We start from the raw sequence: 27083 nt of genomic DNA, 5'->3' as shown, positions 1-27083 counted from the left end.
AGTGCATACCCCACTCCTTGCTATTACAACTAAATAGTGGAAAGCAACTTGATAAGGAACCATCTTTCTGCCATTCCTGAATTTCTTGGTCCCCTGAATGCTCCCGAAGTTTTGGTATGTTTCTGGTAGGTCCCTGATTATGGTGTGTGGCTCACAAGCCAAAGGTGTTTGGCCCTCTCTCCTGTAGTCGTACACTCCAACGTAAGCACATTCTCAAGCACTCTGAAGTGGCAGCAGAGTGTTGGGCACTATACACAAGCTCTTAAAAACAGGAGAACAATAGTCGGGGTTGTTGATAACATGAAGTTGAGCTTCTTTCAAAGACTGAAACATAACAATTAAAGCAATCCCCTTTTAAACACAAAACCTAAACTCATGGAGACTAACAATGACTGATGAAAAATCAGAAAATTTATGCGGCTGAGAAGCAGCATAAATACTGGTACTTCATAACATCTAGGAAATCAGTATTTGTATTTCTAAAGAATTAGTGTTGATAATCTTTTGGGGTTTTTGTTTGTTTTTTTTTTTAACCAGGCATAAGAGAAGAATGGTCATAGTAGCCTAATGATGCATGGCTGCCGAAAGCTCACTCCAGCTCTGATCTACACAACAGGAAAGCATAAAACCCCCAAGTGCTGGAACTTCAGCAGAGTAACTTGTTTGTGAACTTCAGGAACCACAAAGGCTACTACCAACTGAGAGTAAAGACATGTATTGACTGGTAATGTAAACCTCCATTCAAATGCTAAGTTCACCGAGATCTCCTTAGGCAGAGAAACACAGACTAAAGCATTGGGCCACTCTTACCTCCATTTCTCAAAGGCAAGGCTCAGTCGGATGCAGTCACCACCTTGCCCTCTCTCCTTAGCCTACACTGTGAAATTAATGCTTTGCCAATTGCTGCTTGCCTGACCGGACCTCTCAATATCACTCAGACAGTCTCTGCCGTATCAGGCATGCAGTCTCTGTTCCTCCCACCCTAAATTACTCCTTCCTGTTCCTCAGGCCTAGCAAGACCTTGGTATTTTAATGATGTAATTTATTTATTTTCCCTCTAATCTTGAATGTACAACTAGGACAATGGTAATTATATTACGAATGGGTTTTAATCCAAATTAATTTCTGCTATCATAATTTACAGGACATTGGATAAACTTGCAGCTACTAACAATCTGAGGTCTACTTAAAAAGGAATGTGCATGTATGAATGTGTACATGTACTTGCATATATGAAAATTTATGCTTTTTCAGGAGTTTCTGAATCGGTCACAAAAAACATGTTCAGGAGAACTGGAGTCATGCAGATAGGCAGATGGAGTAAGATAAACCATCATCATACTTAGAAGATAATTCTTCATTTACAGATACAAAATAAATTAAGTTGTGCCTGGGATGTGCACTTTTGAGACAACACATTGGAGATCAAATTCTTTGGTTATCGATTATATGCTCAGTGGAAAGTAAATTAAAGGTTATCACCTTCAAAAGAAAATACTCTTTTAATATTATTTTAGCTATTTTTTAAAACCAGGTGTTGCTGCCTTCTATTAAGAGAATCTCATTGATTTCAATGACTTCTGTACCAGGCACTTATCTGACCTCCTCTCAGTAAATGGGAGGAATGCCATTTAACTATCCTATGCACGGAATCATGCTTATACACCCTGATTTACAAAGGGATGAAGACACGTAGGCATGCCATACTGAATTCAGCATCATTATCAATTCAAGTTGATATTCAAGTGTTTGAAATCAGACATCTTGTTCATTCACAGAAAAAGCTGTTCCATCAATGTAATACAGGAGAAAGGCATGTCTATCAAATCAGTTACATGTAAAGCAATAATGATTAAAGAGAGGCTAATAAGTCCATTGGAAACCACAAATGATGCTGTCTTCAGTGAAGAATACACTGCTGAAAAAGTACTTATCTATTAGGTAAGGTGGCAAGCCCCAAAATAAAATAGCGTGCCGGAATACACACAATTCACATGTTTAAAAATAATGAGTCAGGACCCAAATTACCAAAAAAATAGCCTTTAATAAAATGGAAGATTTAGGGTTTTTCTTGTTTTATTTCTAGGAGTGGTAGCATTTGTGGAACCCATTGTTAAGCTTTGCTGTATGACAGTAAGAATCAAAAACCTTTTTCCAAGATTACTCGAGATTATCAAGAAATAGCCTGATGCCCACAGCACGGTCTCTGAGTCAAGTAAGAAGAATCAAAAAAACTAGAGGCAGCACTGAGGAAGTCACAATGTTATCCTTTCTATCTTTGCTTTCAGAAAAGGATCTGGGCGTCCTGGTAGACAAGTTGAACATGAGTCAGTAATGCACACATGCAACAAAGGTGGCCAACACCCTCCTGGGCTGCACGACGAAAAGCACTGCCAGCAGGTTGAGGGAGATGATCCTTCGCTTCTCCTCAGCACCGATGAAACATCTGGAGTAACAGGTCCAGTTCTGGGTTCCTCAATTCAAAAGAAACATGGACATACTGGAGTGAATCCAGTAATGGGTGATTAAGGGACTGGGGGATTGGAGCACCTGTCATGGAAGGACAGGCTGAGAAAGCTGAGACCGTTTAGCCTCAAGAAGAGATGTTTCAAGAGGGATCTCATCCATATGTATAAGTACTTTGTGAAAAGAAGTATCGAAGATGGCGCCAGACACTTCAGTGGTATCCAGTGAAAGGAGAAGAGGCAATGGGTACATCTTGAAATACAGGAAATTTAATTTAAAGTTAAGAAAAACCTTTTTTTCCCAGATGAGTGGTCAAACACAGGAACAGGTCGCTGAAAAATGTTGTGGAGTCTTCATCCGTACAGATATTCAAAATTCAACTGGACATGGCCCTGAGCAACTCACAGTTAACGCTGCTTTGAGCGAAGGATTGCACTACTAGCTCTCCAGAGGCACCTTCCAGTCACAACTATTCTGTGATTCTATTGTTCTTCACTGCTTAAAACTTAACTCATTTTTTTCACTTTCCATGTCTGAAAGTAAATGTGTACTGAGCTTTCCCCCCAAATTCCTTAACACCTAACTGCTTTTGTCACTACTGGATATGATTGAAAAAGGCTAGAAATTAAAAAAAAAAAAGGCTTTTTTTAAGGAAACAGATGTGAAAACTTTGGCAACTGCAGGAGAGAAAGGATGTAAAGGCTGTTCTCTAAAGGATGTATTTCAAAAACACCCATACAACAGAGCCCAAAGACTCATTAACACTAGGCTACATAGAGGAGAGATGCATTTTTAGCAGAAAAGCAGAGCCAAAAGAGGCCAACTAGATAGCAACAAACTTATTCTAAAGCCCATTGGGTTAAAGAGAGCAATGGAACTACAAAGTTCTACCTGTTGTGTCTTCCTGAAGGCTCTCTTTATAGCCTGGCCAAGCTTAGTTCTAGAACTGGAGGAAGATATTTTGAGATCTGGTCTTTCTCATGATAAAGGAACATCTACAAAAAAAAAAAAAAAAACCCTCCACAAAAAAACCCACCAGTTCCTTACCTGAAATTACATGCCTTGATATATCATTTACGTGTCATCTCTGTCTTCAATTCAACAAACTACCACAACTTGCATCAAAGACCAACATACGCCATTTGATCATAAACCAAAGGGTTCAGTTCTGTCAAGAGTTCAATCAAGGTTGAAAAGCAGATGTTCTGAAGATTGTGAGTATAGCATGCATAGAGCCTGCATTCTGATTCAGTCAAAATTAATTAGATCTTTCAAGCAACCTCTTTCTACTCCTGTGTGTACAACACTTACAGAAACATTTGTCCCTGTCTTTCCCTGACAGAGTGACGAGGTCATGGAAAACTAATGTTCCTCAAGGTTCTTCAAGGGGAATAAAAGAAAACATTGAAAACTGTACTGACAGGAGTTCCAGCAGCCTTGGCAGAGGGGCATCATGTGGGAAAGAAGTCCACCAGTGTGTCTGTACTTACACTATCCAAGATATACCTGAGCTTCAAAATAAAAGGTAATCTCCTCTTTGTAAGGAAGAAATGCGCCTTCTTGGATCACTATGCAGATGCCACCCTGCAAACTATTATCACCCCATCTGCTACTGAGTCTTCATAGCAATATTCAGGCAATGTCAGCAATCCCAGCTCAAGGATCCATTCCTGTGAAGGAGGGAAGGTATCTTTTCTGAGGATGTCTGAGGTCTGTGTGAGGATCCACTGTTCCTTCCTGGAGAGAACACCTTCCTCCTGGAGGGAACTCTGTGAGGAAATCACTGCAAAGTAGGTAGGATTGTTTTCTTCTCTTTCTCCCTCTTTGCATAGAAGAAAGGTGATCAAAGCTACATGATTTCTTTTTATCTTTCATATACCTAGCTCCCAGCTCCCCAGATACTAACTCGATAGCAAGAATATATTGTGAACCCTTGATTGGTTCAGTGCTATTTGCACTGCTGCATCCAAAACTAAAAAGAAGACCTGGTGAAATGAATTTCTGATAAATAATTCAGTCAGGTGTAGAAAGCCAAGTGCCATTTCTTCTGTGGGCTACACAATGCCACAGTTCTTTCTCAGTGCTTGAGAGTCCATAATTAGTAAAGCCCTTCAGTGACTACTATCATTTTACATTAAAAATTCCGTCATTTGAGAATTAAAACTGCAGATTATTTTGTGAAGCATGGCCAAGATAAATCTTATTATTTAAAACAAATCTTTACAGGTATTGACAAATGTAATAAAATTTCAAACATGAAAGCAAAGGGGAATTTTTTACATTTCAATTCCAGCATTGTAAAGAAAACTCCTTCATGCTTAAAATTCAAACTCAGCGTGTCAAGTAATTTCACTGTTACAGACTTGAATTACCTGCACTGGCCTGAGGACACTATTCACTCTCTGAGAAAAATTGTACTTTAATATTGCTATGATTTTCCCAAGTAGTTTTTATGCAGAAGCTGGGAAGAATTTGAAACATCCATTTCAAGATTAAAGTGACAACATTTGGCAACTGCAGAGAACCATGTAATTGAGAACTGAGCTTAGGGATGTGCCCAAAATTAAATATTGGGAATGAGAAAACAATATTAATAAAAGTACCAATGTTTTGCTTTCCTCACTTAACTTCTGGGATGTGGATATTAAATAGGGTTATAAAATACAAATAAACCCTTACTTCAGAAATGTTTGGATGCATACACTATATTGAATGCTTATACAATATCGAAAGACCATCAAATTGTTGGCCACTGTCCCAGCCTATTTAATAATTTCTGTCACAAGCAGGAGGAAAGATAATCTTCGCATTCAGTTTTAATGGATCCATTTTTGGAAGCACTGAATTATCAATCTCTTTTAGGGGTTATCTGCTACCTGATCATTTGTTAACTTCATATGAAGTTGCGGGCTCTACCTAGAGCATGCTCTGACAAGGCTTAACTCCACAACAGAGCCTGATATGAACTAAGGAGTTCCACCATTGACCTAGATGGGGCAAGAATTTAGTGTACGAATAAATGTCCAAATTCAAAAGTGTTTATCAAAAAACTTTCAGCAGCATGTTTCCAGGTGAAACTCTGGATGAATTGATTCCTTGTGAGGATATGGCTTGAAGAAATGTGCAGACAGAAAAACAGATGCTTTTATATAATGGATTCTACTAGTAAAATAGGGTAATGGGGAGTACCCAATGTTTTTATTACTTAAATGAAGTTTATTGTATAATAGTAGATGAAAAAACTTACTACTTTAAAAAATAGTAGAAAGAATAGTAAAGAAAGCAAGTCAACAGATTCATGCTTTTATGAAGGCTTCCCAGTTAGCTATCTTACTATTCTCATCAAGGTGGGACCGCTTAATTACAAAATCAGCCATAAATGTTGGTGTCCTAACTCACTACTTCCAAGGCAACTAGTTGTCTTGACAGCAAATTTTCTTTAACTCTCTAAGAATCTCATTACCAGGTTTTTCATAATTGTAAAACATTAATTAACTAAGTATAATGAGGTTTAGGAATAACTGTTGAGCATTGAAGGCATTTATCTCATAACTGATAGAGGCTAGAGGAACATGACATTGGAGGTTTTAATAACTGAAGCGGGGATAATACAGATTCACATGTGTATTAGCTCATACGCATTGAATCAAAAGTCATCCTTAAATTCTTGCTCCGTGAGCCAATAAAGGCTGAAAACATCACTGAGGACAAGAAACAGCAACTACTTTGATGAATTAAATATGAAAAATTAGCCATGACAGAAGCTAATTATTTTCATCTTTTATCTGCGCTGGTTTTGCCCAAGATGCAGTCTTGTTGGGAAAAAATAGCATTGTAAAGTAGGGAGAAGGGATTCAAAAAAAGGCCTTCTCTGAGAATTAAAGGCCTCCCTCCAGAACTACTACCCTGGCTTTTAACAGATAACACTAGAAAGATTCACCAATGACTGGTCTTCTAAAAACACAGCAAGAAATCAATCAGTGAGCCTCAGTAACTGAGGAAATCTACCACAAAACCTAGGCATACCATGCTGTTGCTCACCGCAGCAGGAAAAATTTAAAGCTACAAGAAGTAACTGTGATCTAACTCGGCGTGATCCACTGCCTACTGAAGTCAATACAAATATTTCAATTCACTAAATCATGTATTAAGATTCCAGCCACTAAAGAACCTAATAGTAACCAAACTATTCCAGCCACTAAAGAACCAATAGTAACCAAACTATTATATCACAGGATAAAATAAAACAGTACAGTGTCAAAATTTACAATTGTGACAATATATCATAGCGTTAGCTGAAATGAACTCAGTGTTTTCTCCTTTAGCTAAATCTCCTCTATGAAAATTATTTCAATGTTTTGATTTTTCTGCTAAGCTTTTACTTACCTGAATAAAGATTTACTTTTGTTGTTCTTCCTCTTCTGCTACTGAAATGCAGCCCTGATGACTCTATCGCTAAGTGGCTGAGTTGGTCTGAAGTTATCTCCTAGGATTCCATCACAGCCCTCTAAAAGTTCAGCACCTTTAACATGTGTCCTCAGTCTACGAAATTCCTCTATCTGAAAGGCAAAAACGTAGACATGAAGAAGCTGAGATACATTCTTCACTGTGGGACTAATGATCAAAATCAGCCTTGTCCAGCCACTTCTGCAGCTTTGAAACCTAGAGTGTTCTGGTATCATATATTGAGGTCAATATACATCATTAATAACATTTTGAAATAGTTGTCAACAGGGTCAGAACATTTAACATATAGAAAAAAATAAGAACTTTTATGCACATGGTTTGGCAAGCTTAGCCTTTGCTTTTTCATAACTTCTTTTGGGATATATAACCTTCTTAGCCACTGTAGATTACATCCTATGAATCAGCCTCACAGTTGTGACATAAGAGCAATCATTCTGGTCTCCTTTCAAAGAAGTGCATTTCAGAAATAATTAGGTTAACTATAAATTGTTTTAAAATTCTTCCAGTGATTTACTTATTGCCTGAAATTGTTGCTTCATTTAAATAAAAATTATTTTCTTAACCAGGAGAATCTGAACAGACTCTCTGCTTTAGAGGAAGTCTGTTGACATTTTATATGGAAAAACATGTTTTTTCCAATCAAAACAAAATATCACTTAAAAAGTTCTGTAGATGTAGGTGTTAAGTTTACTTAGAAAATCAAACAGTCAAACAGTCAAAAATCAATACAAAACATTTCAGTTGGTCCAAACAAATATGTTTCTGGTTTATAGACTCTTTGTAGATTTTTCTAAATCTAATCTGGTGTTGGGAAGAATGTGAGTGGCTTCCACCTCAATCCCTGCTATTGGCATCAAGCTCTGTGTGATAAAAAACTAAGAAAATCAATGCATATCTCAGCAATATTAGACCTTATTGTTCAATAGTGCTGTTTTAAAGAGTCTGGTATTTTAAATAAGTAGCTACAACTAATAAAATAATTGTGTTTGGTTTTGCTTTGGCACATTGACAAGCTGTCTTAGGTGGATACAGCAAACCTACTTGAAGGCTGACTCCCCTTGCCTGAACCTTTGTACTTGTACTCATCCTGCGAAGCCTCAATATCCAGTTCAGCTGTAGCTTGAAACTGAAGCTACAGAGAAAGCAAAATGGAGCCTGAAGTATTTAATCATTTTATCATGTAAGAGATTAGAGAGTTAATTTCTCCATGAAAAACAGCCTATGAAGGATTACAAGGAGAATGCAAGTATGATTCCAGAATTAAAAGAAATGAGGTACTAAACAGCAGGTAATGGCATTTTTATTCTTATACTGCCTGCAGAGTATACTCTCTTACTACAGCCTGGAAGCCTTCATTGTTGTTTTCCACTCTACAGCATAACTAACACAGACTTATTTACTTGATCTAGAGGCTAGCTCTGCTCTGCTTTACTTTCCTCAAAAAACAGCGTGCTTAGAAATCAACACTCAGCTTCTTGCAGCTGAGATATAAAGCAACAGCTTAGCCTCAAAAGATGAAAAGTGGAAAGAACTGTAAACTCCTTGAAGGTGCTTTTAGAGGCAGAACACTGTTGTGGAAGATTTGTTTGTTTGTTTGTTTGTTTTAAGCAAACTGAAAACAAGCCCATTACAGGCTTGGAACTGAAAAAGTCTGCAGGAGTCAAGTGCTGGTTAATCACTGAATGGGTTTTGTAAAGGTACCCTCTTCCACCGTCTGAATCAACTCTGGAAAGTCTGAAATAATTGTAGTTTAGGAAGGAGCATTTTACAAGAATGTGGCATTTGTTTGATCTTTTCAGAACGAGAGACTTCAAACAAACACAGATGAAGGAGAGGGAAGAGCAGGCTCTCTGCAAAGCTGGCATTTGCAAGCTGTCTCCTACTATAACTACAAATGCTCTGCCCCAGTCCCCACAGTGAAATCTTTCTCCGGGAAGTACTTCTCACAAAGCAACTTCCAGTGTCTTCAGTCAGGAAAGCAGGACTGATCTGATCCCCACGCCTGCTGTTTAGTCTTCAGGGAAGGCAAGAATTGTAGCCCTGGTCCAAGGGGAAATTGCTTCTGAGATCACCAGCCTCCTTGTTAGTCCTTCGTATCATGGTTCAGACCCCCATGACAGGGACCCTCTTTACACATGGTCTGCCTCACTCTTGAAAAGTGGTTCTGTTAGAAAAGTACACTAGCTGTGCTGACACTACTTTCCCTATTAAATTCCCACATGATAAGGCAGTACATGTGCCCTATTCACCCTGCTTTATCTCATATGGAACCACTTACTATCTCCTCCCAACCCCTCACAAGTCAATGCTGTGAAGTACACTGTTGGACTGCCCAGGAAATAAGGTATTTCAGAGGCACACTGCTAAGCACCCTTGGATAGTCACACACTTTCAACAGGAATAGCCCTTTATAAAAGTTTTTGTCATGCCCAGAAGACACTAAGGATGACCTAAGCCTGTTCATGCTGAAATTCAGGATCAAATTCTAACCAGTGAAGGGGTAAATCCGCAATGTTAACAGTCACATTTCCACTGAGTAAAAGCATTTAGTTTGTTTTGTAGAATTTTACAGAAATGTTTCTACCACTTCCCTGTATTCAGATCCTGAACACTGCTTTCTTCTGTTTCACTTAAATATTTGCTGAAGAATAGAACATGCATGTTTCATCTACAAACATTTCTTCTGTACGAGGAGACATTTCTTCTGTATGAGGAATAGAAGCATTATCCTTCTGACTGAAAATTTCACATGCCTCACATGATACCTTCCAAGAACACAGACCTGCTTCCCAGGGAACAGAATACCATGAACCTCTCAGAGTGCTTTATTTCACGGACTACATAAATTTTGCACAATTCCCACTCCAGCTCCATATGCTACTTACTATTTCTGTCCTTTAGGAGGTCTTGATTTTGAATGAGGTAGACAAAAGGACTAGGGACCTCTCCATTCAATACAAAACCAGTTAATTTTGACAATGAGTACAGCAGAACGACAGCTCCTTGCCCCACCATTGTTTAAAATCCCTACTCTAAATGGCTTAGACAATGTACTTGTTCTGGGCTTCAGTGAACCACAAAGCACATTATTCACAGATGTTCAATTTTTTAAAAAATATAGTGGAGAGAAGCATGAACAAGTCTTTCAGTTATCTCCTGCTCTTTACCGGCCTAGTAGTAGGGATTTTTCTATTTTCTCCCATTGCATTTCAGCAGTGTACACATGTGGGTGATGTGTCTCACAAAAGCAGTCAACACAGTTCTTTCTGGGCTGTGTATTTCAACATAAGACAAGTGAGGATGATAAAACCCACAAAAGGATGGCAGGAATATGCAAAAAAGAGCACTGCAGGGTGCAGCTTTCCAGATAAGCTCCTTTCCACTGAGGTCAGTAATAAAACTCCAAGAACCAGATTTGCAAAGCCCTTGTTCTCCAGGGGAGAAGAGTCAACAGCCCACTTTACCCAGACTTCACAGAACCACCTGTGAAGGAAACAGCTCTCTGATGGAAGTGAAGCCTCATGTCAAAGAAAATTACTTGCTGCGAGTAAACAGCACTAGACTCCAGGAAAGCACATCCTGATGCTGCGGTCCTGGTTTGCTCTTTTGCTATTCATATAACCAACACACTCAGATCCCAGCTGCTGAAGTGAGGTGCATATGGAGATTAATCTCTTTTCACTTAAAAACTGACTTAGATCAGTTGCAAAAAAACTCATCAGTTGAACTTTAATATCTACAAAGGTCTTCAGGAGAAACAGAGAAAGGTTCTCTACTTTGCAATGGTCAGCCTATTAGGCCTATGCCAAAATAGTGACTACTCCGTTGTTTCAAAATAAGCACATGTGATAATATATAGATGTGACTATGAACTAGAATTGCAATTTTATTCATTTTTTCCCCTTATGACCCACAGTTTGTTAATCTAATCAATATTGCTATGTTAATTACAGCAAATGAGAATGTGAATGAGTATCTTGCCTCCAATATATTAACTAGTTTCAACAGAGGAAGGCAACAAAACCTATTCCACATCAGACTGTGTCGTTCTTTATTGTTACTTGCTATTGACACTCAGAAGTTGATTATTTTATGACCCGACAAATGAAAATAGAAAGCCCAGAATTTGTCTCTTACTGGCTATAACCACAGAAGCTACTAGTATTTATATAAATCACTTGAAGTTTCATAAGCTGTGTTCATTAGTATCCCACAGAAGAAAGAGCTACAAGTTAATGACACATGTAAAAATAATGTATTTAAATTCATTAGCAATGCATTTGCACTGATATCTATGCTTTAATACAACAGCAGGCTTAATAAAATTAAATGCCTTTACCAGCCTTCCATGGATGATTCAGAATGGTATATGCTATACTACATCCTCTTATTTTCCATAGACAAAAGGCCTTGCATTTCTAATCTCTCCTTAAGCAGAATCTCTCATAGGCACTCATGCCCACATGCACAAAAGAGGCCAGATACTTACTTGCAGCCAAAATGCTAATTAAAAGTTAAACCCTTGGATGTCTAGGCTATAGCAAAATATGCTGGCACTCCCAAAATTTTATTTTGGGTATCCTGGAGAACTCTCAGTCCCTTTTGACTTCAGAATCCCAGAATCACTGTCTCTCACTTATTTGTCCCCATATTTGTTTTCAGTTGACATCTGAAAGCGGTAACTGATGCAAGCAAAACTTTTATCCCACCTTGGCAAAAATCTTTCCTGTTCTTTCTGTCCTTTCTGCACAACCTTGACTTTAATGTTGCTGCACTCAGAGCTAGCAGTGAGGATTTTTTTTCTAATTAATGCTGATCTAGGACAACTATGTCGATCATCTTGGTATAAGTCCACTCCAACCTCTCACCATCAACGTAACACGGCCAAAACCACCACTAAACCATGTCCCTAAGCACCACGTCTACCCGTCTTTTAAATACTTCCAGGGATGGGGACTCAACCACTATCCTGGACAGCCTGTTCCGATATTTGATAACCCTTTCTGTGAAGAAACTTTTCCTAATATGCATTCTAAAACTCCCCTGGAGCAACTTGAGGCCATTTCGTCTTGTCCTATCACTTGTTACGTGGGAGAAGAGACCGATCCCCACCTCACTACAACCTCCTTTCAGGTAGTTGTAGAGAGCAATGTCTCCCCTCAGCCTCCTTTTCTCCAGATTAAACAACCCCAGTTCCCTCAGCCAGTTCCTCCCACCAGTTTTGTTGCCCTTCTCTGGACACACTCCAGCACCTCAGTGTCTTTCTTGTAGTGAGGGGCCCAAAACTGAACACGGTATTTGAGCTGCGGCCTCACCAGTGCAGGCAGACAATCACTTCCCTAGTCCTGCTCACCACACAATTCCTGATACGGGCCAGGATGCCGTTGGCCTTCTTGACCACCTGGGCACTCTGCTGGCTCATATTCAGCCAGCTGTTGACCAACACCCCCAGGTCCTTTTCTGCCATGCAGCTTTCCAGTCACTCTTCCCCAAGCCTGTAGCGCTGCATGGGGTTGTTGTGACCCAAGTGACGGTCCCAGCACTTGGCCTTGTTGAACCTCATACCATTGGCCTTGGCCCATCAATCCAACCTGTCCAGATCCCTCTGTAGAGCCTTCCTACCCCTCAAGCAGATGAACACTCCCACCCAGCTTGGTGTCGTCTGCAAACTTACTGAGGCTGCTCTCAATCCCCTCGTCCAGGTCACTGGTAAAGATATTAAGCAGAACCAGCTCCATTACTGGGCCTTGGGCGACACCACTTGTGAATGGCCACCAACTGGATTTAACTCCATTCGCCACCACTCTTTGGGCCCAGCCAGAGAGCCAGTTTTTCACTCAGCAAAGCATACACCCGTCCAAGCCATCATCATGGGGTTTTATACCAGTGGCCCAATATTCTTTTCTGAAGACTTATCCCCTTCTCACCATGTTCCAACATCTTGTCTTCTTGTGGTATATGAGCACAAAATAATATTAACTAAAGTTGCATTTCTCTGCTTAATTCCTCTTTCATTCACCCCCCTGCCACCTCCCACCACACATGGGTGGCTTGAACTGTGCGCTACTCTGTGCATTGTCTGGATTAAAAGGGGATAGAGAGAACATATCATACCATGTCTCAGTGTTATACACATGGTCTTTATACTTCTGATTAAATCCTCTTATTTATCCGTATCATACCTGGAGAATTAGCTACCAAGTTACAAAATGAACTCTGTCTTTAAAAGTTATTCTGAATCTAATAATGAAAACAGTACTGCTTCCATTTACTCAGTAGTAAGAAGCCACAGGACTGACACTTTCATAAACAAATAACTATCAGATTCATGATGGGGTACATTTGAGTTGCGGCTACCACAAAAATAAGCTTATTGGGAGCTATTGCCTTTATTCTATGATTAGAACTAGAATTCAGTTTTCATATGAAAAGAAACACTGCCAATTTCAAATTGTTAAAATTGTTAAAAATATTATGCTAGAATCACTAGCACAATTTTAGATTATTAAAGCTGAAATAATTTAAATCTGAATTTATCACCTTTTATACTTTTTTCCTTTCTGTTTGCACATGCTTCAGAGCAGGCAATGAAAATTAACGCATTCACCTTCAGGGATTCTAGACATTTTCACTTAAATTAAACCCACATTCCTCCAGTTGGGACTCACAGACTGTGGGAAAATATTCATCAGGAGTTTTCATTGTTTTTACTGGGATTAGTTGTAGACAGATTTGAAATATTTTGTATAGAAAGTCTCACATGACTGTTAGATATATTTAAAAAAAAAAACACTTTAAAATACATGCATGTGAAATCAAATTTAAATAGGTAGCTTCCATTTGACATTTATTATAAAACAGAATTAAAGAAGAGCAAGATAAGTTAAATATAGTTCAATGAAATATAGCTAGCCTGTACTATGTTAACATTTTTCATTCTCCAGCACATAGTGTCTCCCTGTGCTTTTTTGTTCCTTTAACATCAAAAAGCAGTGATATTTGAAAGCTTACAATTACAAAGAATTGAATTTCTTTTGCCCATTGACTTCTTTCTTTCTTTTTCTTTCACTTAAATACAGAATTATTTTAAATGCAGATGATAAATGATAACAAGGTTTTTCATCTCTGACCTTTGCATTGCTTTCAGTGACTCAAAAGGCTTAACCTTTACTTGAAAAGCCATGTAGTGATCTAATGGGATCTTCAAGGAGAACAGATATAATGTCCTGATATATATATTTGCACGCTATAACCTTTAGCTCATAACCATATTCCAAGGTCACTTTCAGCACAGCTGTTACCTGCACTTGGGACACAGTCAAAGGATAGCGAAATAATATCCAGGTGACACCTTCACTGCAGGGTGGAATGGTTAGAGAGCCCTCATACACCCAGTAGTCACGCAGAAGAGGATCTGAAATGAAAAGAAACGTGGAATTTTAATGACATTAAGGAAGATAATTCTGTCTTTCAATTACGACAGCTTATGATAGCCAGGGGCTTGCTCATATGATAAAGTTAGTATGCAGTGAGCTAAGGTGTGAATTTATAACCTGCCAAGCACTGTCCACTGCTTTCTCGTTTGAATGTACATGAGCTTGTGGTCATTATATTACAGTAACTTCCCCTTGCAGATGAGTATTTTAAAGATGAAAATGCCACTTTATAGATGTGAAAAATAACATGCGCACAACTCCTTAAACACACCAAATAAATAATATGGTGGGGAAGAACTCCTGTCAGTGCCAAAAGCTACAAGAAACATCTCATTTTGAAGGCAGAAGAGCTGTGGTGATCAGATTTTAACTGACTTCTACATTTAGGATATGTCTCAGGGATTAATTTATTTTATTTTTTAGAAAAATTCAGTGAAAACAGCTCAAGCCAAACTTTTCAGTTCACAATTCCAGTGACATATTTTTTGAGATGCACTGGCACCTCCTAGCTTTAGAAAAGTGAGTTGAATTTCACAGGGTAAAAAATCAAGGTTTATTTAAGAATAAACTTATTTTAATGTTTATAAACTTATTAATAGGTTTATAAATAACTGTTAGAATAAACAGTTTTCTCTCAAGAAAATGTACAATGGTTTCTCCAAGCAGAGTTTTAACTTTACATACAACACGCTTGATTTTAATTGTTTTCATTTTAATTCCTCAAAGATTTCAGTCACACCGCACTTTGTAAGTGAGGCTACACAGGGCTTTCCTTTGCTGCTGTAGGACATACGCACAAATAACTCCCTGACAGAGCTTAAGAAGTACAGAGAAGAAATGGCCTGACTAAAAGAGGGGACAAGAAACAAACCTAGAAAAGAACTGGAGACAATGGCTGGTTAATCGTGGCATGGAGAGCTAGGAGGAAGGTTGTGACTAGCTTGACAAGGACAGAATGGGAGACTGGAAACAAATAAACTTGCTTGGTTGACCTAACCAACCTGTTACTGTCATTTTACTACTAGCTCAGAGGAGTATCAGTAGAATTAAATCTTGTTAATGCAGCCTGTGATCGTCAGTGAATGGATTTTGTTTTGTTGGTGTAATTTTCTTTCTCAGTTAGGGAATTACAGAGCAAATCCATTGAAAGCAAGTTGCATGATCAAACACTCAAAAGTTAAGAACTGCAAGAATTAATTCAGCCCATCCTGTGCATGCATTGTGACACCATCTTGTTACATGATCACGTATGTCTTTTCCAGAGAACCTTTCATTTACTTGTAAAGATGGATGACTTTCTTTTGAAAAACATCTACTAACATTTGGCTTTCTCAGTGCAATATGTGGTCCTTGGTCTTCTTTTTGCCATGCTATTCAAATCCTGCTTGTTAGGGGGACCATATTTTCTCATTTTTCCTGTTTCTAATGCACTCATTTTTTCAGTGTCTGAGTGCTTCACAAACATGAATTAATTTATCCTTCCAACACCCCAGAGTGGTGAGGAAGGACAGATTACCCCCACGCTTAAAAGCTGGGGAACTGAGGCACAGAGAGTTAAGGTCAAATGCATCTGTTCATTTGAGGTGTTCAATATGAGATGCTTAGAACCTGATTTCTCAGAGTAGTTAACTTTCTATAGCACTTAATGCAGTCAGAGCACTGCTCCCATTGACTTCAGTTGAAGGTGTAAGCACTCAGCACTTCTGCAAATCAGACCCCATGATCTCAAGTCGGGCACCTAGAAAATGAGGAACACATAGTTAGAGATGACTTGTGAAAATTTTGGTTTATGTGACTTGATCAGCATCAAACAGGAACTGTGAGGCAGGGGTCCTGTAAAAAATAACTTAACGGTCACGCAATTAAAAGATGTTTTGTAACGCATATGCATGAAGGGGCACAGGCAGCCTTAATTCCTGCAATTCCTAATTGCTGAGCACTTGACTTTGCAACCTAAATAATGCTATTTTGATACAATTAATATAGTTTAATGTAGACCTGGATTACTTTGGAAAATTAAAGATCTTGCCACTATGACATGGAATTTAGCTCAGAAGAATTCCTTGCAGAAACACTCATCTTGTAGAAATGCATTTTTTAAAAAGTCACATTGCTTTTCAAGACAAGGTAGAGGAAGCTGTTGTTTCTTATTATTAGTCTTTAACTTTTAGCTATATGAATTTGAATTTGCCTCCCATTGACACTACCCTTTGTATGCTACACAACTGTCATTGCATCTTGACATTGTCTTTTGATGCTCCCAACAAGCTACCTTGATAAGTGGGTAACCTTATGCTTTCTTGAGTGAAAACAGGGCTCTGTTTAAGAAATACCAGCTTCCTATTTTATGCCGAAGTAGAGGAAGAACTACGCTACACTTAGCTCCCCGTCTAGGTGGGACGATAAATCATCAAGAAAGCTAGCCATAGCATTGCCAGCAGTGCACGGACTACAGTATCACATCCCACTCACACAATGGAAGTGCAGATTTATCATAAATTCCAAAGGGACTTCATTCCTATCCCTCTGAGCACCACTAGGTGCAAAATGCATTACGTTATGGGACACACTCTCAGGCTTGCAATTAGGCTATGCTTTAGATTAAGATTGTCTCAGCCTCTGCAATTAGCTAGTAATCCACACACACAAAAGTAAGCAAAGGCACCTACCTGGCAATAAAGAGTTGGGATTAAAACAGGGTATTGTTTTGGACTTTCCCTGAAAAAAATGAATACAAATCAATCTCATGTCTAGTTTCTTATGAAAATGATAATGAATGGAGAGGTAAAACACAATGTGTGTTCTTATAACATTAGTCCTTGAATTCCTGTGCAAAGCAACCTCATTAATAGCCCCCATTTAATCATCATTGCATTTGTCCTTGCAGTTACACAAACACATTTTTTTATTCTATTTTAAATTTTACTTCTAAGGTTATCTCAGCAATTTGTTAACTTTCTGCCTTTAGTACCTGGGCTTCTTCCAGGTCCCAGCCTTGAAATTCTCTACATGAAATTCAGGGGTTCCATACAAAATGAGTTTAAAAAACAAGGGCCAAAGTGAGCTTTTCCTTCATTGACATGGATAACACTTAATAAAATAAAGCTGGTTCCAAATACGTAATGTAAGAAAATGCTATGTATGCCAAAAGTATGTTTGATGCTGACCTTCTGAAAGTCATTAGGATAACACACTCACAATGACCAGGCCTTTCATGACCTTCCTCTACTTGGCGGTCCTTTCAGTAATGAAACTACTGAGTTCTACACGCTATTGTTTTCTCTGACACCTTCATAAACAATGAGTTTGTATTATTAAACATCATGACTGAAGTCTACCTATATGGTATATTACACTAAAAGAAGATTTTAAATTCCCTTCTAATAACAGCTTCTAATTTTTCTACACTTCAGCATCCACTGAAGTGAATGGTTAATCTCTCCAGACCAATACAGAGAACAGCTCACTAATACGTCCCTGTTAAAATCTGTTAAAATCAAAGGTAAGTATGATTATTTCTATGTTACAGACAGACACCATGAAGCACAGAGATGGAAGCAACTTGCCCAAGGTCAGTTAAGATAGGATCAACATTCTGGAAAGCACTCATATCTCCTCAGTCCTGTTACGCTTATTATCTGTCCTTCAGGATCCCCACACGTAATCCACCTGACAAGACAGCATTGTGTTTTTGCTGATTTCCCACTGCAAGTTAATATAGGTGCTCAGTGCATCTATTCTTTTTCCCTACTACAGAGACTGCACATTATCTGAGTACTGCACAATGCTGAGGTTCTAATACAGGCCACCAAACGATGGCGTTCACGCATGGTTTTACTACAGGCACATCTGAAACCCTTTTCTTGGCTTCGTATAGACCCTTGCCTCACTTTCTCTCCGGTCAGTGAAGGAAGCACTTCTTCAGACAATGCCTTACCTTGTACTGGATGTCCTGCAGAATTTCAGTTACAGCCTTTAGGCCTACATGCTCTTTTCCTATCTGAAACACAGCAAGCAAAGATGAGTTTCAGTATTTTGCTGTTTCAGAAACTGTGAGGCAAGAGAAAGGTCAACCAGAACAGTAAGTTCTGTAGTTGTTTTCAGTTAAGCTACACAACCTTGTGTTAACCAAATACACTGATACATAGCAACTCCCAACAATTAAATCACCATAAAGCCACCAGTCAAAAGTAAATGACATGTAAATAACTTTAAAGTAGAGACAGAAACTCACAGAACAAGAGAACGAGTCACAGTTCAGTCTGGTAAGTTTTGACTAACCCTGTTTTGCAGCATATACTGCATGTGGAGTCAAAATCATGCAGCGTTATGGCATATAAATGCCAAGGATACAGTTTGTCCTTACCAGTTTTTGTCAGAAAAGTACATAGAAAGGAACAGAGTGAACAAGCACGACAGACGCTTTTTGAATTTGTTCCCACAGTGTTGCAAATCTGGCCCAAGGTGTCTCTGAAGCTTGGAGGAGTTGTTTTCCTGCCTGCAGAGCGCAGAATGGCAGATCCCCTCCCTCACAGCATCTCTGGGATCCTGCTGGCAAAAGCCAAGCTCCTGACAGCCTGCAGCACTGCCTTTACTGAACGCCTTTAACGCACAGAAGATGGAGCTTTCCAAAGAAACCCGTTGTTTAAATAAGAGACTCTTATTTTCTATGAGTGTTGTTCACTCTACACACTGATTTCAGCTGCTTCCAATCTAAATGACCCATTCTAGGACCCTAGCTTTTACCTTCCAAACAACATTGTCAAAATAGGAAGAGTCGGAATGGTCTTCCACTTATTTCTTTGCCAACATGTACACATACGAGGTGAGGCATGAAGCAGGAATGAGTGAGAATAGGACAGCCAGACCCTGAAAAATTTGTTTGCTTTTTGTCTCTCTTGGAACAGAATGGCACAGTAGTCACTGGAAGGAAACAACTGAATATCAACAAAAGGTACCTTGTTATTTCTAGGAATTTAAGAGGATTTTGTTTTTTTCCAGAATGGGATTTCAATTTAAAACCTTTGAAGTGCATAAAAGATACTGAAATCACTTCAAAGACGCTGTTTCTAAATTAATAATCACCAAGGGCTGTCACTTAAATCAGTGAAAATATTTTCACTGACCTTAAAATTATGTATTTGAGAACTGTGGTGCAAAACTATTATATTTCCATGCCTTTAATAGGAAAAAATAGTCACTGAATTTGTTCTCCCTGTTCCTTTAATAAACAGCATAAATACTATTTTTTCTTGGTCAATTATATGATGTCTTTCTTGGCTAATGAAAAAGCCCTTTGGAATCCTTAAGAACTCTGATGAAGGTGAGAGACCAGAAATGGAAAATGTATCATTGAAGTTTCAGATTTATTTAAGAACTTATATATAACTTTCTAACTAACTTGAACATTACCTCCGCTGGAATTAGAAGGTGACTTACATAAGCAATTATCGCACGGCCCTCTAGGATACAAAACTGAAGACTTTCTAACTTCCATTTTTAGCAGCTCTATCTGAGTGTTGGAGCTGTAACCAATGTACCTTTAAATTCACACAGAGGTAAAGCTCAAAGGCACTTATAAACTCGTTATGAAATATGACAAATTAATAATATCACTGTGAAAGAAAATTCATTTGATCTAAGCACAAACTTTAAACCTCTTCCTCCAAACCCATTTAAATAAAACAGTTTGCCATTTCTCATGAGGAGGATGGGAATCTAGTGTTTGAGAACTAGAACTGAAGGTCTTCTTTATAGGGTGGCAGCCCTTGAAAAACCTTCAACGGCAATTAGATTATGGGGCTAACTTCCCAGCTTGCATTACACCTTCTCCCAGCAAGCTGTAAGCCTCCTCATTGCAGTCTTTTCTGCGGGTCTGCGGCAAGACTCGTTCTACTCTCAGTCTGGCGTCTCTGAAGAATTAGTATGACCCCACCTCACATTTCTCCTGTGTGAAGAAGCACGCTTGTCCCTGTGTTCAGAAAAGCACAACCCTACTACCAGTTTTTGTCTGTGCCTATAGGCTAGTAGAGGGGTTTTTTTTTATTCTTTCCTCCTCTCCTCTGTATATTTCCTCGATCCCTGAACAGCAAGCCTGGCCAGGAACGGAGAAAAACACATTACAGTAGGAGTGAAGCACCTCTGCCTCCTGACAGCCCTCATTTTGCCTTCAGAGGAATGGAGAGTGGACATCTGCTTATAGGCAGAGTCACAGAGAGGGATGGTTGACTCCATATTATCCCTTCTTTAACTAACGTACTTTCGATATCCTGTTTAAACAAGAATTACTTATTTAGCACATACACAGAAGACATGACTGAGAAGTATCTTGTGAATAGAACACCAGCAGTCATATATTGTTTTATTTTATGAAATTATTAAAGATGAAAGAAAATGGGAAGGAATGTGTTCTCCTCAGACAAATGATAGTGCACGATAACAAGGACAATACAGGAAACTTACCTGCACAAACAAAGCAATAATAGCTATGCCGTGCTTCTTCCCTACTGCCTCATCAATGCTGCTGTACAGTGTGGAGTTCCAGTGCATTAGATGAAGCTAAAACAAAGCAGGGCAAATAGACCAATAGAGAAATATGTTTTGTGATTAAAAAAATACCAGCAGTTAACATCAATTAACAAAGCCTCAGTACGTGTGTGTGCATGCGTGAATATACGTATGTGCGTGCCTATGGTTGTGCATGTATATATATAAGTGGACTCCTATTATAATCAGGAATCCCAAGAAAAGAAAAGGTCAGTTGCAGAAAAAGCGATGCATAGCCAGTTACCAAATATCTACAACAAAGGTGTGAATAACTATGCTAATGATGCTAATGATGATTTACCAACTCCCTCACTTCAAATACTGAAATAACGTCAGCTAGTGAAACCCACGAGTGTTGCCTCTCAGCCAGCCAGCTCTCTTCCAAGGCAGGAGTATGATTATGGACATGAGCTGTCCAAACACACGTTTGACTGACTGACTGTACTGTCTTAATGTCACTTGTCTCGCATATCACCTCCCAAGATGAGTCACTCAAATGTTGGTAGTAATAGTAAGAAAAGTGATTTCAGGAAAGGTTAAACATAGAGAAACTCAAGCGGAGAAAAATGGCCAGAGGACCACCTCAGGGACAGCAGTGAAAGGGATGCTAAAAAGTAAAATATGAGCCCTCACGTGCCCTCTTCCACAAGGTAGCAGGGTGTGTAGGAGTTAACCCATGAATGCATGTCAGGCAGCAGACACCGGATGGTAAACACTAAGTCTGTTCTGGTGAGGTGTCACAGAATGATTTGGGAAGCAGTGTTTGAAAGAAGTGCTGGAAGACAGACTAGCAGGCGGTTGGAAAGGGAGAAGGAGGGGAAGGAGGGGGGTGGGAGGGGAGATGGGGGGAAGAGGGGAAAACAAAAAGTGCTGGAAAACAGACTGACAGTTGGAAAGAGGGAAAGAAAGAAAGAGGGAGGGAGGGATGGAAGGAAGGAGAGAAGAAAGGAAGGATAGAAGGAAGTATGGAAAGGAAGGAGGGAAGGAGGAAGGGAGGGAGGAAGAATGGAAGGAAGGAAGGAAGGAAGAATGGAAGGAAGGAAGGAAGGAAGGAAGGAAGGAAGGAAGGAAGGAAGGAAGGAAGGAAGGAAGGAAGGAAGGAAGGAAGGAAGGAAGGAAGGAAGGAAGGAAGGAAGGAAGGAAGGAAAGAAGGAAGGAAGGAAGGAAGGAAGGAAGGAAGGAAGGAAGGAAGGAAGGAAGGAAGGGAGGGAAAGCACTATCTACTGAGAGGTAATATGCATTTCAAACACGAGTTTTTCCAGCACTAATGCTAAAATGTAATCTCTGTGGCTGGGTCTGATAACATTGCTGAGCTTCAACATCCTAAGCACAGCTGCTTTGAAGTTTATCTGCCAACAACTTTTGCACATTCCACATAGATAAAACAGCTAAAAAAATACAAACTCTTAGATTTAATTCCCGTTGTAAAATCATGATCAACGTTTTGCTCAGTCATGTGTCTAAGAAGTTAAAAAGTCACCCTGTTATCTAACATCGTTACCACTTTCAGCCAAATTAGTTTTGAAAACAGATAGTGTCTTTCTATTTTGTGTTTTATTTCTGCCCAGTAGCAGCCTCTGTGAAATGCTTATTGCCCCTTAGACAACAGGAGTTCACACGGGCATCTCAGCATTTCAGAAGATCAGTTCCTTAAGCAATCACTCTCCCCTTATTTAATCTCCGATGAGAATTTTGGGCACATGTCTTGATGACTGTCATTTCAAAAGTCAATATAAAATTTTAAATGAACATATTGTAAATCAAATCAAATTCCAAATTATCATACAAATAATTCTATTCATGCTGATCAAAATCATCTTCTGTGCTAAAACCATGAAACCTTTTCTTATAAAACATAATAATTCATTTGCACATGAGAACACTAATACAAATGTACTTGCCCATGGCTACAAAACTTCTAGACATACAAATGCTCCCTGTTAGAACTAAGCTATCTCACTATCGCCGATGAATTTACTCAGTGCAGTGTATTTTATCATCTATAAAATGCTTTGTTACACATATTTTCGCCTTTGGCTTTTAAAGTAACGAAACCACAGGATCAAACAATGAGATTTCAGTCTCCAGCACCCCTTTAGCAGACACGGAACTACCACCACCACCCAAGAAGATAAAGCATTTCATTTCCCCAGAGACGAGCTTGGCGTTTGCCTCAGCTATCCACTAGAGGGGGCTCAGGGTCCCACGAGCCTCACCAAAATCCCGACGTTCAGAAGGAAAGGCGAAAAGAATGAGGTTGGGGTGACTGCAGTCGGGATGGCAATGTCCTTGGTGCGGCGAGAACTGCGCTGCATGGCACCGCGACTCGGTTGGTTGGAAATGTCAAAGCAAGCTTGTCCTTTGGTGGCTGGAACAATAGCGCCGAGGGCGATCGCCAAATGTAAAGAGACCATGACTTTGACTGTGTCAACAGACAGGTCTTGGCTAAAGCTGCTGTGGCATTCAGCAGCGTGTTACGCTCCTTTGGAGGTGAAGTCTGTAATCTGACATTTGTCTGCATTCTGACAACGGGGAGGGGGGGGGCGGAGGGGGGGGTCTGAAGATTTGAAAGGAAAATGCTGAGCCTCAGCACGAGGACAACGAGCAAGCGCCTCAGACCATACCAGCAATGATTCCAGTTTATCCAGAAACAGGTTGTTGTCCTGTCTTAGGCAGCAGGCTTATCAGGGCAGAGACTTTCACATGATAAGGCTATATATCAGCTAGAAAAATTACACCAAAACCTCTGTGTAATGCTATAAAATATTAAGAGGTCTAAAATTAGTCTCTGCAGCAGCATAAGACATGCTACAAAACACACTTAGATGTTGCACGGATGTCCCCTTGTGCAAAACGTCCTGCAGCTGGAACTGCTTTCCAAGGAACATATCTACTGGCCAGCACCTCTTCCCACATCTTCCATGGATATGGGGAGAGTAAGTTAAGTATTAGCTACCCATTTTAAAAGTTTCTTTAGGTCTTTGCAACCCCTCCAGGCCTCCTTCCTTTCCACTACCTCAACAGAGGTCAGGATGGTCTACCAAAAAAAAAAGAAACGTAACAAAAATGTACTTAAGTCTAATGTAGACACGCTTTGACTAGGTTCAGGTTTAGTAATCAACATTACTGAAGGTACTGAAATGGGCACTCAGCGCTTTCTGGTCCAAAGGTTTCTGTAACTTTGACATTCTGCTCAAGGATGCTTTAAATACACAGTAGGCTTCTTGGAACAAGAACCATCTTTTTGTACTGGGTTTCTAAAGCTCAAGGTAGAACAGACTTCTGATCTGTAGTTAAGATGCTACTGTATTACTTCCTTACAGGTGGCGACAATTACGGTAGATTAGTAATCTATTTTTTACGCAGACGGTTGTAAACTTGCTGTCATAAACACTATGGTGCCCAAATAGTATCAGCAGATTCATTGATGGATTAGACAAATTACAGACAAGAAGTCCAAAACCAGACACTGAAGAGAGCAGGCAGATATATAGCCTCTAGTACTCCTAGTCCTATGGCTGTATATGACTGGCGAGTACAAGGAACAGTGGTCAGGCTCACGTGCTCTCCCTATAGAGCATCCCTTACGGACACTGCTAGAGACAGAGTACTGGAGGGACCACTCACCATATTTATTACATACCCATGTTCTGAATCAAGGTGATATTTGGAATAGCTACTCACAGAAAAGGTTCTGTCATTAGGGATTTAAAAAGTGAAATTAGAAAGGCAACCTATGGAAAATAATAATTAATACTATAGTATTTTCTAACAACAGGCCAACAGTCCTCACATCTTTTGCTCTAACTCTGATAAGTCCATGCATGCACATTTAAATAAATAAACGATGTCAACACGCACTTCAATAAATGGAAGTTAAATCAAATGAATTGTAGGAAAAATGTAGCTCAGATGGGAACTGGGTAAATAAATGAAAAAGTGGTTCAAAGGGAAATATTAGCAAGGAAGTAGTAAGGCCTGAGTGTCTGTAGCAAAGTGTTGCTTTCAAATCGTGGTTTATCCTTTGTGTTCTTGTGGTTCTCTGGAGCTGTTCTGCCTTTTGTTTGCTCTTTTTTTATTTGTAATATGACATCAGATGAAAACATCAGATAACAGTTTAAAAAAAAAGATGGCAAAAAGTCTACAAACATTACAAAATTTGAACTCTAGAGGATACAGTCCACAAACAACATGGCCTGCAACTCCAGTTAATATTTATGGGAATCAGTTGTACACAGAGGAAAGAACCCAGTACTTTTATAAATCTGGAAACTGTCAGTATAATATAATGTACATTGACAACTTCATACCGATGCATCTGTACATTACAAGTAGCAATAGCCGGAGAGGCTTACTAGATTAACACTATTTCGGTAACCTTCAGTTTGACGTCGATTTGAGACAGCTATATAAGAAGTGCATACTCACAAGGGGTGCCAGTCTCCAATATGAACACAACCATGTGGGGTTTTTTTAAATAATCAGTTGCAGTGTATTGGCAGCTTAACATTGTGTGGTTTTCATTCGGAGTACAAACAAGCTGCACATGTGAGTATGGCAGGAGAGGTTCTGCTCAATTTGTTAGCAAATATTTTGATACTTGGTAGTTATGATGGTTCTAGACAACCAAAATGAGTCATCTATGCTGTTACCGATTATCAGTAGCTGCCTCAGTGTGCCAGACAGTGTATTTTTACAAAATAATCAGAAAGCTGTGAGAAACTCTTAGCACTCAAAAAAATAGATTTTTCTCTTGGATTATTAAAAAAAAAAAAACCACAACAAAAAACATTTGGAGCCTTTTAACATTCCAGCTGTAAATCAAAGAATTGTAAAAGTAACTTCCTTAAAATCAGATAAACTGAAAACTTGTGAAGGCAAATGATAATAAAATGCTGATAAAGTTGATTTGTTCTGTGAACAGCTGGAGAGACTCTCCTTCACAGGAAAGATTAAGAAATTATTCCAGGTAGCAGAGCAAACCCTGCTGAAGGGTTATTCTCTATGGAAAAAACTCTGAGAATCTTCTCAATTTTCATCCAGTCCCCACTCAACCGAAAGACTACTGATACCAGTCTTAATGTCCCTGCTTAGGAAAAGCTGACACTGACGTTAACAAGGGACCTGTCTCAAATCAAGACTTTCTCAAAACTGACTAAGGGCCTGAGATTCTGGCTTTAAAATCAATAAACAAATGAAAACCCTACACTTAAATCCATTCCTTTCTCTACCACAGAAATATCTTTTATGTCAATATGAAAAGAGAAGGCCTGGGATGGTATATTTTTACACAGAATCAGAGTCTCTGGGATGACAGATTGTGGCAGGAATCAGAGTCACTGTATATGACCTAGCACATTTATCAGTTCTGGTAGCCAGTTCTCTCGATAAAAAACAGAGTTACAGAACCACATACATTTTTCCCTTGTCTGGGGCACTGGCTGCTCTGTGGAAATCTGCAGGGTCCTAAGCTCACTAAGAACAAAAATGATCTTTTAAGCTCTGTTGCTGACCTTACTTTATTCCCAGCTTACACGTAAAAACATATAACGACAGGATAATTTATGCTGGAAGTGGCCTCTGAAGTTCAGCTACCTCCTTCCCCCATTCACAGCAGCACCAACTTCAAAGTTAGCTACTAATTCAAAGTCAGATCAGGTTGCTCAGTGCCTTGACCGATGTAAGTTTTGCATATTTCCAGCAAAGGAGATCTCACAAGCTCTCTGGGTAACCTTTTCTGTGTTTGACCTCCCTGATAGTGAAGATTTTTTTCTCCTTGTACCTAATCAGAATCTCTCTTGTAGCAACCTGTGTCCCTTGCCTCTCACCCTTTCAGACTCGCCAGGAGTCTCTGTTTAGGAGCCCAGGCACAAATTGCCTGTGACCACCAAAGTGACACCTCTTGATTGACTTCTGAATGATGCCTCTTTCTCAGACCATCTCAGTCATCCACCTATGTGAATGTCCATGTTTCACCAAAGCTTACTTTCACCTAAGCTTACCCTATCAGCTCTTGCAATGTCAGGAAAGGTGCTCTTACTGCAACATGCAGGTGCGCATCTGTCACACAAGGACCAGAACAAACATGAGACAGGTTCATCCCTTATAGGAAAATACACTCTGAAATAAATCACAATTCATCTTTTATTATGACGTATCTGATTAATG

General features: G+C 39.3%; 1 protein-coding gene across 1 annotated transcript in view; it reads right to left on the bottom strand.

Moving 5' to 3' along the window:
- Nucleotides 1-27083, bottom strand: part of CA8 (carbonic anhydrase VIII) — a gene marked incomplete at its 5' end in the record, with an annotated part of 50515 nt that overhangs the window by 5005 nt on the left and 18427 nt on the right. Inside the window, 5 exons of the mRNA XM_009892784.1 lie at nt 6853-7025; nt 14235-14347; nt 17039-17087; nt 18307-18369; nt 20832-20927. Coding sequence (XP_009891086.1) covers nt 6891-7025; nt 14235-14347; nt 17039-17087; nt 18307-18369; nt 20832-20927 — 456 coding nt within the window. The remainder of the gene's footprint in view (nt 1-6852; nt 7026-14234; nt 14348-17038; nt 17088-18306; nt 18370-20831; nt 20928-27083) is intronic.

This window comes from Charadrius vociferus, unplaced genomic scaffold (assembly GCF_000708025.1).
Source record: "Charadrius vociferus isolate BGI_N301 unplaced genomic scaffold, ASM70802v2 scaffold79, whole genome shotgun sequence".
Lineage (NCBI taxonomy): Eukaryota > Metazoa > Chordata > Aves > Charadriiformes > Charadriidae > Charadrius > Charadrius vociferus.
Note: the sequence above shows the minus strand (reverse complement) of the source record. Positions and strands in the feature narration are given on the sequence as shown.